The 15,678-nt window shown below is 28.0% G+C and overlaps 1 protein-coding gene and 1 pseudogene across 1 annotated transcript; one reads left to right on the top strand and one right to left on the bottom strand.

The window, feature by feature from the left end:
* Positions 1-349: 349 nt before the first annotated feature.
* On the bottom strand, positions 350-4,719 carry LOC108687874 (annotated as a pseudogene).
* A 956-nt stretch (positions 4,720-5,675) lies between these two features.
* Positions 5,676-10,395, top strand: LOC108687873 (protein takeout-like). Its single transcript, XM_018193889.1, has 3 exons — positions 5,676-5,817; positions 8,596-8,836; positions 9,954-10,395. Exons 1-3 carry the CDS (start codon positions 5,742-5,744, stop codon positions 10,393-10,395), a joined length of 759 nt encoding a protein of 252 aa, XP_018049378.1. The 5' UTR covers positions 5,676-5,741.
* The last annotated feature ends 5,283 nt before the right edge of the window (positions 10,396-15,678 follow it).

The raw sequence follows: 15,678 nt of genomic DNA, 5'->3' as shown, positions 1-15,678 counted from the left end.
ATAATTTTATAAATAATGATTCCTCTAAATTAATTTATCTTCTATACACAATAGATAATTAAATAGATATAAATAAATAAATAAATAAACAAAGGAAAATAAATCTTGTAAATAATAAATGCGTATGTACTAATACAGTTAAACATGTTAATAATTTCGAAATATATAGATTATAAATATATAGTAATGTAGAAAGAAATAAAAAAAATGTTTTAAAAAAACGTCTTAAAATAAAGTAAAAATAAAAGTACAAATAAAAGTAAGAAAATCAAATAAAAAAATAAGTATACATAAAATAAAAATTAGCAACGTAAAATCCTCGATCACCTCGAGCGACCGAACGGACAGCTTAATTGACTGGTAAATCCTTGTACATTCTATAAACCAGCGCGTCGGCCATTCTCTCACTAAGTCCCTTGGTCGCAAAGTCATCAGCGAGCATTGCGGCGACTGCCTCTGCAGCTATTAAACCTGGAGGAGGAAAAGGAGGAGGAGAAAAGTCAATGATAGAATGAGAAATTAACCAAGTTAATGTCGCGCGAGATCGTTTCGTTACGAGTTTATTCGGTTGCGTTCACAAGAAAGCGAGAACTTTTACTCGAATGTATCGGCGTTCCTGCGATCAACTCTGACAATCCGCGACATTGATTCAAATCACAACGCTTTGTATATATCCTGTTTTTCCTCGTATTCCTAAAGCAAAACATTTTTAAAATGTATACGAAATATTTTAAAATGTAAAACACAAAATCATTTTCACCTTCTCTCTACATATACTGTTATAATAATTATCAACGATGTGAAAGATACTTGTTCTCTGATATCGTTATATCACCGATCGATCTATGTTACTTTCCAAGAAAGAATTCGGCTTTTCATTTTACCAAGTAATTACAAAAGAATCGCATCACGCAATAAAAACAATTGACTACACATAATTGACAAGAACTGGATTTTTAACTATCAACCAATTTATTTTAATAATTAACTGTTAATAATTATTTATATTTATTTGTTTCCATTAGAAAATGAAATATGCTGAGAATTACAATATTTCAGTTATTTCTTAAAAAAGCAAATATTAAAATTTGCAATAAAAGTAAAAGCGATAAATATAATATATAAAATAAGAACATATAAGTCATAAGGTCTTTTCCACGTAATAATTATATTCAAATACAATATAAATAAAATTTGAAAATAAATTGAAATTCAAAAAACTAAATATATTATAAATAAATTTGAATATTTAAAATAACTAAAACAAAAATTTGAATAAACTTTGTATGTAATTATTACGCAAAAGATCTTTTATGCTCTTTATTTATTGATTTGATTAATTACAATGTAATTTGCATCTATGTTTAAATTGCTCGTACTTACCATGACTGAGAATGATTTGCACCGATTCTTTCTCGTCCATACCGTGAAAATTAATTTCCTTATCTATCGCAGATAGATTCGCTCTAGCACCACGAACTATTATCAATTCTTCGTTAACTTTCTTCAATTCCAATGTAAAGTCGCCCACTACATCAGCTGTGAAAGCAATAGGAATTTATAACTTTGCATCATTTTCAAGCACGATGTTTCGCAAAATGCGGGTATTTTCTTACTAAAATTCTCAACAAGTAGACCGTTCCCATGTAACATCTCCTTTCCTACTTTTCCCATAAGCGTATATTGAGATTTTACTCGAAGCAGCGGGACGCGTATTCTCAAAACCACATGCATCACATTGTCCTAAAACATTTCCAGACATATAAATAAATTACAATAGTTTTATCATTATAGAAATTTATTGACTAAGGAACACTCGGATAATTCAATTTTCTTACTAAATCGAAAATATTTATTTAAATAATCTTACTTCATCAGATGTCAATTCAGAATGAGCTCGTTCTGTTCTTTTGATATCACTTTGGTTTTGAGAGACGCTATTATTTTTTACATTCATTCCACCATAATGATAGATCAGTTGCATGCCTTGCTCGAAGTATCCTTGCTATTCTTGATAGTTTTTCGCATATCTGATTAGATCCTTCAATCTTTTGGCTTTTATCGCAGCTTTAACTGTCGTTTCTCTTTCTTAAAGCTTCACCTTCCGTAAAATTGTAGATAATGAATTTTTGTATTCTCCCGAATATTCTGTAATATTATAATGATTTGCATCTTGTAAATTATACAAACTTTTAAAAATAAAAATAAAATTTTGTACAATATTTAGTACAATAATTTAAAAAAGATCGTAAATTAAGATAAATAAAATCTTAAAGACCTTCATGACATCTTCAATGCCATATACTCGCTGATTTTCTCGAAAATCGGTATGCAAATTACCGAAATGTTTTACACTACCATTAGTTTTATCATCCGCATAAACAATGTCGATGTAACTGGATTGCTCTCTTATTATATTTCTTGACAATTTAATTTTGCTATTAGGTGTACAACTTTGCTTCCGCCGTTTTTCTATAGATGGCTTTAGCGGTAAGTGGTGGTCGAAATAAATAGATCATAGACGTCATACAATAAACTTGGGCATCTGTCAACATAACCCCATAGAAACATTAGTCGATTTGTGTCTACATCATAAAGTTATTCTCGATTGAAAATGTCAGTTTACGAGCCAAATTCTCGTCATTTGCGGGAGATTTTAATTTTTTGCTTCAATATGAATAAATCTGCGGCTGAGACTCATCGAATGGTCTCAAATACTTATGGTGAGGCCACTATTAGTGAAAGAACGTGTCGTGAGTGGTTTCAACGCTTCAAGAACGGTGATTTTAACGTCCAAGGTCATGCTCTGTATTTGGTGGGACCAACTCGGCGTAGTGTATTATGAACTGTTAAAACCGACTGAAACAATCACAGGCCATCGGTATCGAATGCAATTGATGCGAGCATTGAATTTGAGCCGAGCATTGAAAGACAAACGGCCGCAATACAACAAGAGACACGATAAAGTGATTTTGCAGCATGACAATGCTCGATCCCATGTTGCGAAAGTGGTCAAGACATACTTGGAAATGTTGAAATAGGAAGTCCTACCCCACCCGCCGTATTCTCCAGAATATTTTTTCTCCGCCGTTACTCTGACTATCACTTGTTTCGATCAATGGCACACGGCCTGGCTGACCAGCACTTCCGGTCTTATGAAGAAGTAAAAAATTGGATCGATTCGTGGATAGCCTCAAAAGATGACCAGTTTTTTCGATGCGGGATTCGTACGCTACCCGAAAGATGGGAAAAAGTAGTGGCCAGCGATGGACAATACTTTGAATCATAAATGTATAACCAGTCTTTTACAATAAAGCCTCGAATTTCGGAAAAAAACGGCGGAAGCAAAGTTGTACACCTAATAGAAGATGCAACATCTAATCGAGATTGTCTATTAAACGATACAGGCGGTCTTGCATCTTGATTTTTCAATCTAGTCTCAACTATTTCTGATGCAGAAATCTGTTTCATTCAATTTTATAATTTGAAAATGCCATTGCTTATTAATTACACCTTATTTAATAATATATGTAAATTATTTAAAAGTATAACAAAAAGTATTATATAACAAAAAATAATTTTGCTGAAATATCTAAAAATGTAGCTAGATACAAATCTGAAAATAATATTGTTGTACATCAAATATTTATACAAAATACTGAAGCATGTGATGAACAATGATGCATTTTTAATATTCTAGCAATCAATTGAACATTTTATCTAAATTATTTTAATAGTCTAACAAAATTATTTTCAAATCTATATTTATTCTAAATTTTAAAATAGTTCAACAAAATTGTACAAATAATATTATAATAAATATAATTAATAACTTACTATTTATATTATAAAGAAAAATTGACTTGATTTAATTATAATTAAATTTAAAATATTATTATAAGATAAAATAAATTTTTAAATCTCAGCATCCCCAATTCGTTCTCTATAATATTCGGCACTAGGATTTTGTTGATTATATCGACTATCTTGATGTCCTCTAAACTGTGAAGTCTTTGTACTACACAATCAATGAGATCTTTATTATTCTGTGGACTTCTATGATATTCTTGAACGCCTTTCGTGTTCTGTGTATAAACAGGCTGAATGTAGGCCAATATTTAAAACTTTCGGCGTTTTCAAAATTTGTCTCAAAATTGATAATCTCAAATTGGTTTTATAAGAACCATCAGATATGACAGGACGCGAAGAAATCCGATCATACTGCCGATTTTGCTCGAACATTCTAATGCCATGCTGATCTTGCTGCAATCGATCGAAATGAGCATCTTGATATCGCAAAAAAGACCTTATATCAGCAGTTTGATTCGTGGGCGAAACGATGGCTTGAAAACTTTCTTTAGACACACTGGGTTCCCTTGTCACAGTATGGAATCTATATCTGATAGAATCCATATCTCTAAGATCGCTGTAGCTTACGTATCCGACTTCTGTTTCATTCAGATTGGACTTTAATCTACCACAAGCAACATGGACACTTTCCAAAACCGATCCGTTAAGACCGATAATCTCCAAGTTCTTCAGAATCACTCTGTAATTGACATCGCCCTCAGATTGATCAATCTTGATTAACGGTACCCTCAATGGATCTAATTTGCCTATTTTCGTAATGCCTCCTGACACTGTCTTGTTCCATATCATTTGAGACACCTCTAGCAGCCCACATCTCGTTAAAGTCATCATAGAAAGCATCAAAAGCATAAAGAATACTTCGCTGCTCTAATTCATCCATTTTGTCACAATCGACAATTTATGTCAGATTTTTTAAATTTTAAGACACTAAGTATTGATAAAGATGTCGAATTTTTTAGTCGTATTCTTTTGAAATCAAGAATTGAATGAAAAGATTCTTCAGATTCTTCAATAAAGCACGTCGATTTTTCAAACGTAAATCGGTTTTATAAATCGGATTTATAAATCAACACTAATATGATATCAATAACGACAAATATCAAAACAAAAAACACATGATAATTATTATACATATATAGCATACAATTATACATATACAATTCAACATTCATTAAGGCTTCTTATAAGTTTATAAGTTTATGCACAATTCTAGATAATATCTTAGGAATAATTAATTACGATTTCTTGAAAACTAACATTCAAGAAAAAATTCAAAAAAATTGTCGCGAGCAAATATAGAGGAGACTGTAGACTACAAGCCTGCGATGCACTCGATAGAGGTTTTTATAGTTGATCATGGAAGGATATGGAAGATCTGAGCCATGGACCAATCTTTTATGATGCTAGTTAAGTAGTTCTTAGTCAGACATCAATATATTTTCTTCGACACAACATTTTCTTAAATTCCTTCATTACGCGATGACGTAATGGAGAGCAAGGTCTTCGAATAACCTCCTACTAATAGATACTACGAATAATTATCATAGATAAAAATCTAGATTTCAAGTATATACATTTCTGTAAAAAGAATCAATTAAAAGAATTAATTAAAGATCAAAAGCGATTAAAAATTAAATCGCATTTTATTGCACATTCATCAAATACGAATTTAATTGTGTCACAAAGAGGAAAAATATCGTTTCATGTCGAATAAGCATATCGACTCATAATGGGGTTCATAAAGAGGGACAATCGCCTAATCAGCGCATTGCAATGGTCGCAATAAATTCAGTGACAGACTTCAGAGAGTTTTTAGTGATACTTTGATGTACTGACAAATTATTATACGCGTAAAATTCATCGTAACCAGAATGCATATCAGTGCGCATATATTAACATTCTTGTTTTTAATATCTGCATTTGTTGCAGTAAGAACTCGCAATATACGTAAGTATCAATATCAATTATTTTACAAAATATATATGTATATCTATTTTTATTTATACTATTTTATTTTATTTATTTTTATTTATTATTACAAAAAATATATGTATGAATGTATAAAATGTTTTATATTAATAATTTTCAGACAATTTATGAAGAACAAAGTAATTGAAAAAAATAATGATTCTTTTTTACATTTCTTAAGACATAAAATATTACTTTATAATTTAATTTCTATTTAATATAGCAAAAATTCGAAAGAATTAGCGATTTATTTTCAAATTGACGTACATTTATACATTTGGAATTAATATTAATCTTTTTTTATTAATTTTGTGTCTTCATAAATATGAAATTTAATATTAATACTATTTGCGTAAATTTCCTGTAATTGGATAAATCGCATAAAAACAACGGCACAAAAACTAAAATAAACTTTTAAAAAAGAGAAGTCGCATTAATGTGATACTTCATAATTGATATCGTAATATATTCTTTTACAAGAGCGTTTCATAAAATTAATAGTTTTAAAATTTAATATTTTATATGTGTAATAACTTTTACTAATACAATAGATGATAGCCTCAAGTTTTTATTGATTTTTCCAATAATTTAAATATTATACATATATTTAGAATCAAATATTAAATAATTATAATAATATGGTAGTGACGGCGCGATAAGTCGAGCGCAAATTGTTTCTCAAATTTAACTAATCTATTACTTTTTAATAATTTTCGGATATTCTGATCTCTTTTTGGGCCATTTTCAGCAATTTAATATTGTAGCAAAAAATTGAAGCAAAAATCAAGCTCAGATAATATTGTCTTTGCAGATATGACAAATGGTATAGGAAACAATGAGAGTAACATCAATTTACCTGAGATCCACTAGTCAAAATATATTCCGAATATACTTCAATTTAATAAATTATGATTAAAAATGTGTATATATATTATTTAAATGTATATATATCATTTAAATGGACAATTAATATAAAAGTTAGACAAACAATTATTTAAATCAGATAAATCAATCAATTAATTGTAAAAATCAGATAAATATTGTTTGTCAGAAATGATTGTTAATTTAACGTTTATTAACTGACTAATTCTCCATATTTAAACATTATTTTACATATATTTAATTATAATTTATCAATTTATCTAATTAAAAACAATATAGAAATAAATAAGGGCTTAACAATTATAACTATAATTAAAAAAAGGAGGCATACAGCCCCCCTCCTTCTCCAAACGGCAGTTATTTGTTGCAATATCATATTTAAAGTTATTATTACAAATAAACGTTTCGATCCATATTTGGCCTTCTTCAATATTTGATATTTTTTTTAAATATTTGATGTCGTGACGAATAACTGGCATTTTGGAAGGGAGAGGGGGAACTGTATGCTCCTTTTTTAATTATAGCATATCCGAATTTTTGACTACGTTATTCCAGATAAATTAATGTTACTCTCACTGTTTCCAATATTAGCTACATCTGCAAAGCAGGAACCAAAAGGTTTTTTTTGGTTCGATTCCGGTTTTGATATTTTTTTAAGAAAAATTATGAGTTCTTAACGATTTTTTTTCTACTCGCATTATTCTATCTATTCTTTAAATTCATTCTATTAAGGAGAGGGAGGAGGAACGGGAAAAAGAAGAGAGAGAGAGAAAGAGAGAGAGAGAGAGAGAGAGAGAGAGAGAGAGAGGGAGAGAGAGAGAGAAAGAAAGAGAGAGAGTGCATGCATGCGTGTGTGCGTGCGTGCGTGCGTGCGTGCGTGCGTGCGTGCGTGCGTGCGTGCGTGCGTGCGTGTGTGTGTGTGTGTGTGTGTGTGTGTGTGTGTGTGTGTATGTGTGTGTGTTCACTCGTTTAATCTAGAAAGTGTAGTAGGAGAGAGGCATCAACTGATCACATGATGAACTCTGAACAAAAATTACGTAAATATTATTTTAAGCATATTTTTCTTGTTCCTTTTTTACAATTTATTTTATTCTTATATTCTATTAGATAGATCTCATTTTTTTTTACATTAGAACTACATAAAGTTTATATATGTGTATTCTTAAATTTCATAACTTAGAATAAATTCTTGCAACAACAACAACAACAACAAATGAGAAAGATCCAAATAAACAAAATGCTAATATCTTTAAAAAAGCGTATATAAAATATGTCTTGTAATCAGATCCTTATATCACATGAAGTGGTATTAGAGATATTTGCATTCCAATTGCCAAGAAAGAAGGCGACAATGGACATTGGATTGAATAATGATGATTTGGGCAAAATAAAAATTAAAAACAGGGATAAAGACTAAAGATCAAGAACTGAAAAAAACCATAAATAACCATTTTATCGGTTCAGTTATGGTTTCGATATTATAAACTTCACAAAATTTGAGTACAGGTTTCGATTCACTACAAAAAAAAAAACAGTTTCGCTTTCAATCCGAGTCCCCGCTACAAAAGCAATCATACATCATCTGAGCTTGGTTTTTTATTAAATCGCTGAAGATGATCTAAGAAAAAATCAAAATGTCCGAAAATTATTGTAAAGTAATAAATTGACTATAAATATGTATTTGAAACAATTTGCGCTCACTTACTGCGCCGTTACTATCATAGCCATATTATCACAATTTTTTATTACCGAGAATCCATTTTTCTTTATTTCAAATATTAAATAGCATTAAATTATAGAATTATTAACATAAAACATTATTTTAACCATAATATTTACAAAAAAAATTCACATTATAAAACATATGTTTACTAGCACCGTTTCTAAAGATATGCCACCGCAATGATCCAAATCTGAACGAATGCATAAAGCAAAGTATCAACTTGTTAAGGCCTTATCTGAAAACGGGCATTCCAGCATTACAAATACCATCTTGTGAGCCACTTCACGTGCCACAGATTAAAATTAGCGAGTCAGTCGGTCCAGTTTCCATCAAATCGATATATACCGATATCAAGATTCAAGGAGGAACGAGTTTTATTTTAAAGAGCGTCAAGTATGCATATATAAGTCAATGGAATAAAAAATCGAATTAAAATTAATTCATATCTTGAAAATTCGATGTCTGAAAGAATGTTTTTTCATTGTTTTTTCACAAAATTATACTTGGGATAACTCCGGCAAATACGCCGTGCTGAAATTTAACAAAAGCTAAAAGAAATAGAAGTGGAAATAATTTTCCCACAACTATTCTGTTACATGCCTTTATATATTAGTATTGTGATTACGATTTCAGTTTTTTAATATTGATAAAATTATTATGGATTGAATTGATTTGTCACTATATATAATAAGTCCATCATAAATTATAATCTACATAAAATAATTACTGTAAGGCGCGTAAAAGATTTATGATTATTTCGTGTATAATATATATAATATATATAATATATATAAGTGTAGAGGAATAATAAAGCATGTTGTATAGCAAAATTCAAGTGCTTTACTCTTATATTCTTTATTTAGTTTGTTGTCCAGTATATTCTACCTGTTTGGGACATATGATATTTTTACCGGGCGGGATTTATGCCTAAAGCAAACAAAGTGCGCAGATTGGATTCGGTGCATTAAATACAATAAGCACATTACATGAAATATGTACCTCTTGTAATATATGTATTAGATTGTAATTATTATCTATTACTTCATATACATATACATATTTATCATTCTTATTCCTTTGTAAACATATTTTATAAGTTATTGTGTCATTTTACGTCTTATTTATATGCATTATTTGTAAATTTTTATGAGCCATACATACATACCTCTCCCTCCTCTATGAGTAGCCATATATCTCAATCCTATGAGATGTACGGCAAAAATGCAAGAGTTTAAAAAAGTTCATTTTTTAATACAAAATATAAATATTTCGGATTTCTAATATTTTTTTCATAATAATAGACAGTACAAAGTTTTTACTGATACTGAGTTCGTTTACCTTAAGAATAGTAAATAATATTTAAAATTAATATTTAAAATTAATAATTAATTTTTGTTAAATGCGGAGTTATATATACCGGAGTTGCTCTATATCAAATTGTGTTAAAATTATTTTTATCCTAAATCCTCAAAAATTTTACATAGAATTTATACAGAATTATTTTTTTCAGAATCGATATCGATAATAATCGCATTAGATTAAAACTGTATCTTCCACGTCTTGAGATGAACGCACGCTACAATATGGAAGGAAAGATTTTGATGATGCCTATAAATGGAACTGGATTGGCGCATGGCAATTTTACAGATATTGACGTCATAGCTATCATCCAAGGCGAACGTTATCAATCTCGAAGAACTGATGAGACTCATTATCGCGTTACTGACTTCTACGTAGATCTTGACGTTGGACAGGCCAACATCCATCTAAATAATTTGTTCAACGGCGATGATACTTTATCTAATGCTATGAATCTCTTTTTAAATGACAACTGGAAGATTGTAGCGGCCGAAATTAAGCCAGCTCTTGAAAATACTATTTCGGAAATTTTTAAGACATTTTCAAATAAGTTTTACTCAAAATTTTCATTGGATACATTGCTGCCTCTTTAAATACATTACATTCATTCTTTATAAATGGCATATTTTAGAAATAAGTTTGTTATATTTATTCTCATCATTTTTATTCTCCATTTGTTTTAGTTTTTTACCGATTTATTATTACAGAATCTATTATTACAGAATTATAGTACAGAATTATACAATTATATATAATTATATGTAAAAATATGTCCATCTATGTAACTCCGGGAAAATGTTTAATAATTATAAAAATTTAAATAAAAAATTGGTATATTTTGCATACAATTATATATAATTATATAGACATATTTTTACATATATATAATTATATATAATTACATACAATATACATAATTACATACAGTATACAAAATAAACTAATTTTTTATTTAAATTTTTATAATTATCAAATATTATCCCGGAATTACATATATTTATATTATTCTTGTTCAAAATAACAAATGAGCTTTTTAATATAAAATTACACATTGATCTTTTTGTAATACAAAATTTCATAGTAAATAGATTAAGTCTAAATAAGTACATACATCAATATACGTAATTTTAACTGGATACGTAATTTTAACTTTTTAAACCGGGAATGCACTTTATATTATATAATCTTGCCAGAAATATAAGCAAATACGTTTTCTCAGTTAGCATGAGTAAACATCGTCAGCATTTTTAATAAAGTTCCACATGCCAAAAGTAGAATGTAAAAATGTGACGTATTCGGAATATTCATTTGCAGAGATATAACTTTGTACTCTGTAGCAAGAGAGACACTAGCTAAAAATGCAATAATACAGAATAATTTATTATTAAATAATGAAAATATTAATAAAATTTCTTTTATTAATTTCTCTAGAAAGATTATTTTGAAAATCACAGAAATAATATTTTTTTTTAATTTGCATCTCAATCTTATTTAAATAAACAACGTTTTTTAACATACCTGTAGTGATTACTAAAGTATTATGATACAAAAATTTTTAAATTTTAGTTTTAAAAAATAATAGCAAATGTAAAGATTATGCGTTTTCGCGGATTTCCTTCGTGTCCATGCCAAGACTTTCCAAGAATAGATCTGTAGTTTTTATGTTCTTAAATAAATGTTTAATAATAATTTTTTCATCTATATTCCCAGACACAACATCTACTGGACATCCAAATCTGATTTTAATTCGAACATCTATGGACTTAATACGAATGTTTTAAAAACGTACGTTATTCAACATACAAATTATGTTCACATTTGGACATTTAAAAAATGTTCATCTTATGCAAAAGTTTTCTAAATCTGCTCGCGACGTGTTGCTTTCGTTGACTTTGACAAGTGAAAATTTTTTTAACATCGCACGAAGAATTTCACTTTTGTTGGTATGTACGGGCGTCTTTTGAACGTTCCATGGACATCCCTAGGACATCTGTAATGTGTTGAAAATTTTCAACGACAAAAAATCTACGTAGATAACCAAGCATGCGATATCCTATGATATTCGCATAATACCGCTACTGTATGTTATTGTACTGTCACGAGGTGATGGACGGTAACTATACGGTAGCAGCATAAAAAGTATATACGATATTATAATGTATTATATATCAACATATTATGTATCAACATTGTACTTATACTGCATATTGTTTAGATACATCATGATACATAATCCGTATCAATACAGCGTACTATTATCGACAGGAAAAAAACGGATTGTAGACATCTCTAGTCGAAGATGATATACATGATAACTGGTACTATGAAAGTACAGTGTATGATTTCCTAATCTGAAAATAGTTGTTATAACATTAAGATTAAATATTAGACAGTAATTGACTGGATGTTCAGTTGAACTACACAAATTTTATCTAGATCATATATTAAACAGATGTATCATAATTATTCACATGTATGCGTTGATCATCGAAGTGCAGCGGTTTCCAATATTTCCATACGATTTTAGAAATCAAGGATAGTGGATGGCAGTATGCAACATTACCTGGATGAGTAACCGTTTCGAAGCACTATGAAATTAGTTCCCGAAGGAAAAAACGTTTTTTTTTATCATAACTTTATGATGTGTATTCTCGAATAAAATATAAATCAATAATAATACTCATATAATTATTTTGTCTTGATTGTGGTCTAAAATTTGTTTAATATATTAATTTAGTCCAATTTTAATCAATTGCGATCTAAAATGGACGTTTTTAAGAAGTCCAAAATGGTAACATTGGATGTTTTTAAAAAGTTTTTAAAATATCTATGAATCTAATCTGGATAGTTTTTATATCAAAACGTCCAACATATACGTTTTAAATATATTTTTAAAACGTTACTGAGCTGGTTTGGGTTTTAACATTTAGGTATAAGTTTGACTATAGCATAAATAATTATAAATTTTATTAAAATTTGTATAAATTTTAAGTACAGAAGAAAATATTAATGTCTCAATTTCCATGCTCAGTTCAATCAAAAATAATATCTCAAATAAAACAATATTTTATCTTATTCATTTACTTTCTAAAGTTTTTTTCTTAGAACTTGTAACTTATGAATAAATATTTTTCATAAGTAATAAATAATCAAATATCAATTTAATTTATAATTTTAGATATAACACGACTATCTTTTCGGATTTATATGTATAGATGATCCACGTAATTTTAGATAAAAGTTTTAGATTCCTCCAAATTGTTGACCATCCTTACAATTGAGTATACTTGGAAAACATCTCTTAGGCTGTCGACAATATGATAAGTTTTCTTAAAGTATTATTATGTACATCTACTTTTAAAGAAAATACAAGGTCGATTTACTTTATCATACATAATCACTGTCATGAAAATTGTGTATTGATAGCTTGATAAATGCTGCTTGATTATTACATGCATAATTTAATTCGCGTAAAAGATTTGATATTTAACAATATTAGATATTAAATCTCATCCTGCCAAGAAATAAACCTTTAACGGTCTAGCTAGATCTTAAGTGCTTGTATAATTCTGTGTGAATTTATATACTTATACGTACGTAGTACATAGTCCTTTAAACTGCGCGCCGAAATAATTTTTCGGTCTTGAAACGCAAACTCTATTAAACTATCGCATGCAGTAATATCACCAGTTAAAATTGACTAGCAATTTAATAATTGATGCTTCTTTGCATCTTAGAACTTAATAGTGCTGAATAATATACATTAAAATCTACAAATAATTAATTCTTGTTGCGAAAATAATATTTTTCGCAACAAGAATTAATTATTTGTAGATTTTAATGTATATGTTATTCGAGAATCGAACCCGAATCTCTATTAGCATTCTATGCGAGCGTTCCATCCTAAGCCTTTGAAGTCTTCCATCCAAGGCCTTAATTATATTATTCTCAATAATCGTGCGTTAGTAGAGTTTACATTTCAAGAAAAATTCATTTCGGCACGCAGTTTAAAGGATTACATAGTATGTATATAAATTCACAGAATTATACAAACACTTAAAATTTAGCTAGAGTTTAGGTTGTTTACTGATATTTAAAGATGTTTACTGATATTTTAATTTAAACACAATAATATATAATATTTTATTTATGTTCTTTTACACAAATATCGTATTTTTTGTATCTCTCATGTTTAATAATAATATTAATAAGATAGAACAATTTATAAATTTAACATTTACTTATTTATTATATTTGTGAATATAATTACAAATAAAGAATTAATCCTATTTTAATTGATATTTTGTGATATATGTGTTATATGCAGTAGCTATGCGTGCAATTAGTATTAAATACTAAACAAAACATTGTCGCTTTTCATACACTATCATACGGACAGAGTCCGTAGAGATTTTTTAATCAACGTTTGTGATTAGACAAATTTTAAAAGGTTATATTTAGAAACTGTATAGAACAAAATAGTTTCCAAATACAAACAATAACGTGGTTTTAACAAGTAATGATTGTTATTTGTTGAAAAAATATAGTCAATTTATTAACAAATTACTTACAAAACAAACATTTCGATTTATTTATAATTAGTTTTCATTAATTAGTTTTCATTAATACTATATATGATACTAAAAGCATAAATCTTATCTTCCAATCTTTTATCATAAACTCATTACGTCGCTCCTTTTTATAAAAATTTAAATGATATTAATATTGTAATAAATAAAAAGTAAGTTCAATTTGATATAGTTTTCCCTTAAAAAAAACGGTGATGTTTTCATTCATTCATTCTTATTGCAGTCTTATAAAATCTTAATATTCGAATTGTCAAATTGATGTTAATATAGTCCCATAATAAAAAACAACAACAATATAAAATTCCTTCCACAATTATCTTTCAACATTTTTCCTAGTGTATTTTGTAATTTACGTTATTCATAATTATTAAATTACGTCAGCTAGTTTTTTAAGATTAAAATTATTTTAAACAAATTATGTTAACAATAATAAATCCCAGGGATTAGAATCGTATATGTGAGAAACACAACCAATAGGAAATAAATGCCTTAAACGATCTAGATGGACTTAAGTTTTTGTATAATTCTCTGTGAATTTATATACTACATATATCTTTTAAAGTGCATGCTGAAATAATTTTCGTGTGATAATATTTTTCGTGTGATAATATTTTTCACAATAAGAATTAATTATTTACAGATTTTAATGTATCATTCAGCATTATTAAGGTCGTCATTTTAAAATATGTAAAGAGCATTAAATTGTTAAATTGCTCAGTCAATTTAACTTGTGGTATTACTGCAGCAAAATTTAGTAAAATTTACTAGAGTTTAGTAAAGTTTGCGTTTCAAGACCGAAAAATCATTTCGGCGCACATTTTCAAAGGAATTTATATATTATATGCGTAATATATAAATTCACACAAAATTGTACAAACATTTAAGATCTAATTAAACCGTTTAAGGCATTTTATTTCCTATAAAACTTGCGTTAATTTATATAAGATATTCATTTCTTACTAACCGTGCATTTTATAACAAAAATAGCTTCCACTTTATTACTTAACTTTTCACAAAATTTTATTGCAATAATATTACCTTTAAATTTCGGGATACCTTGTATAAACAACAGTACATAAGAAATAAAATTTAATGCAATAAAAATCAATGTTAGCTAATTCTAAGTTGCAGAAATAAATAACAAGCTTTTAAAAAAAACATGCAAGTTATTTGAGAGTTTATTTAAAAATTGATAAAAATATTTTTATTATGTTTAATTTTTATTATATTTAATTTAATAGTGTATTACGTAATTAATATATGTAATTTAATAATATATAACATGCT

Source organism: Atta colombica, unplaced genomic scaffold, assembly GCF_001594045.1.
Source record: "Atta colombica isolate Treedump-2 unplaced genomic scaffold, Acol1.0 scaffold22, whole genome shotgun sequence".
NCBI lineage: Eukaryota > Metazoa > Arthropoda > Insecta > Hymenoptera > Formicidae > Atta > Atta colombica.
Note: the sequence above shows the minus strand (reverse complement) of the source record. Positions and strands in the feature narration are given on the sequence as shown.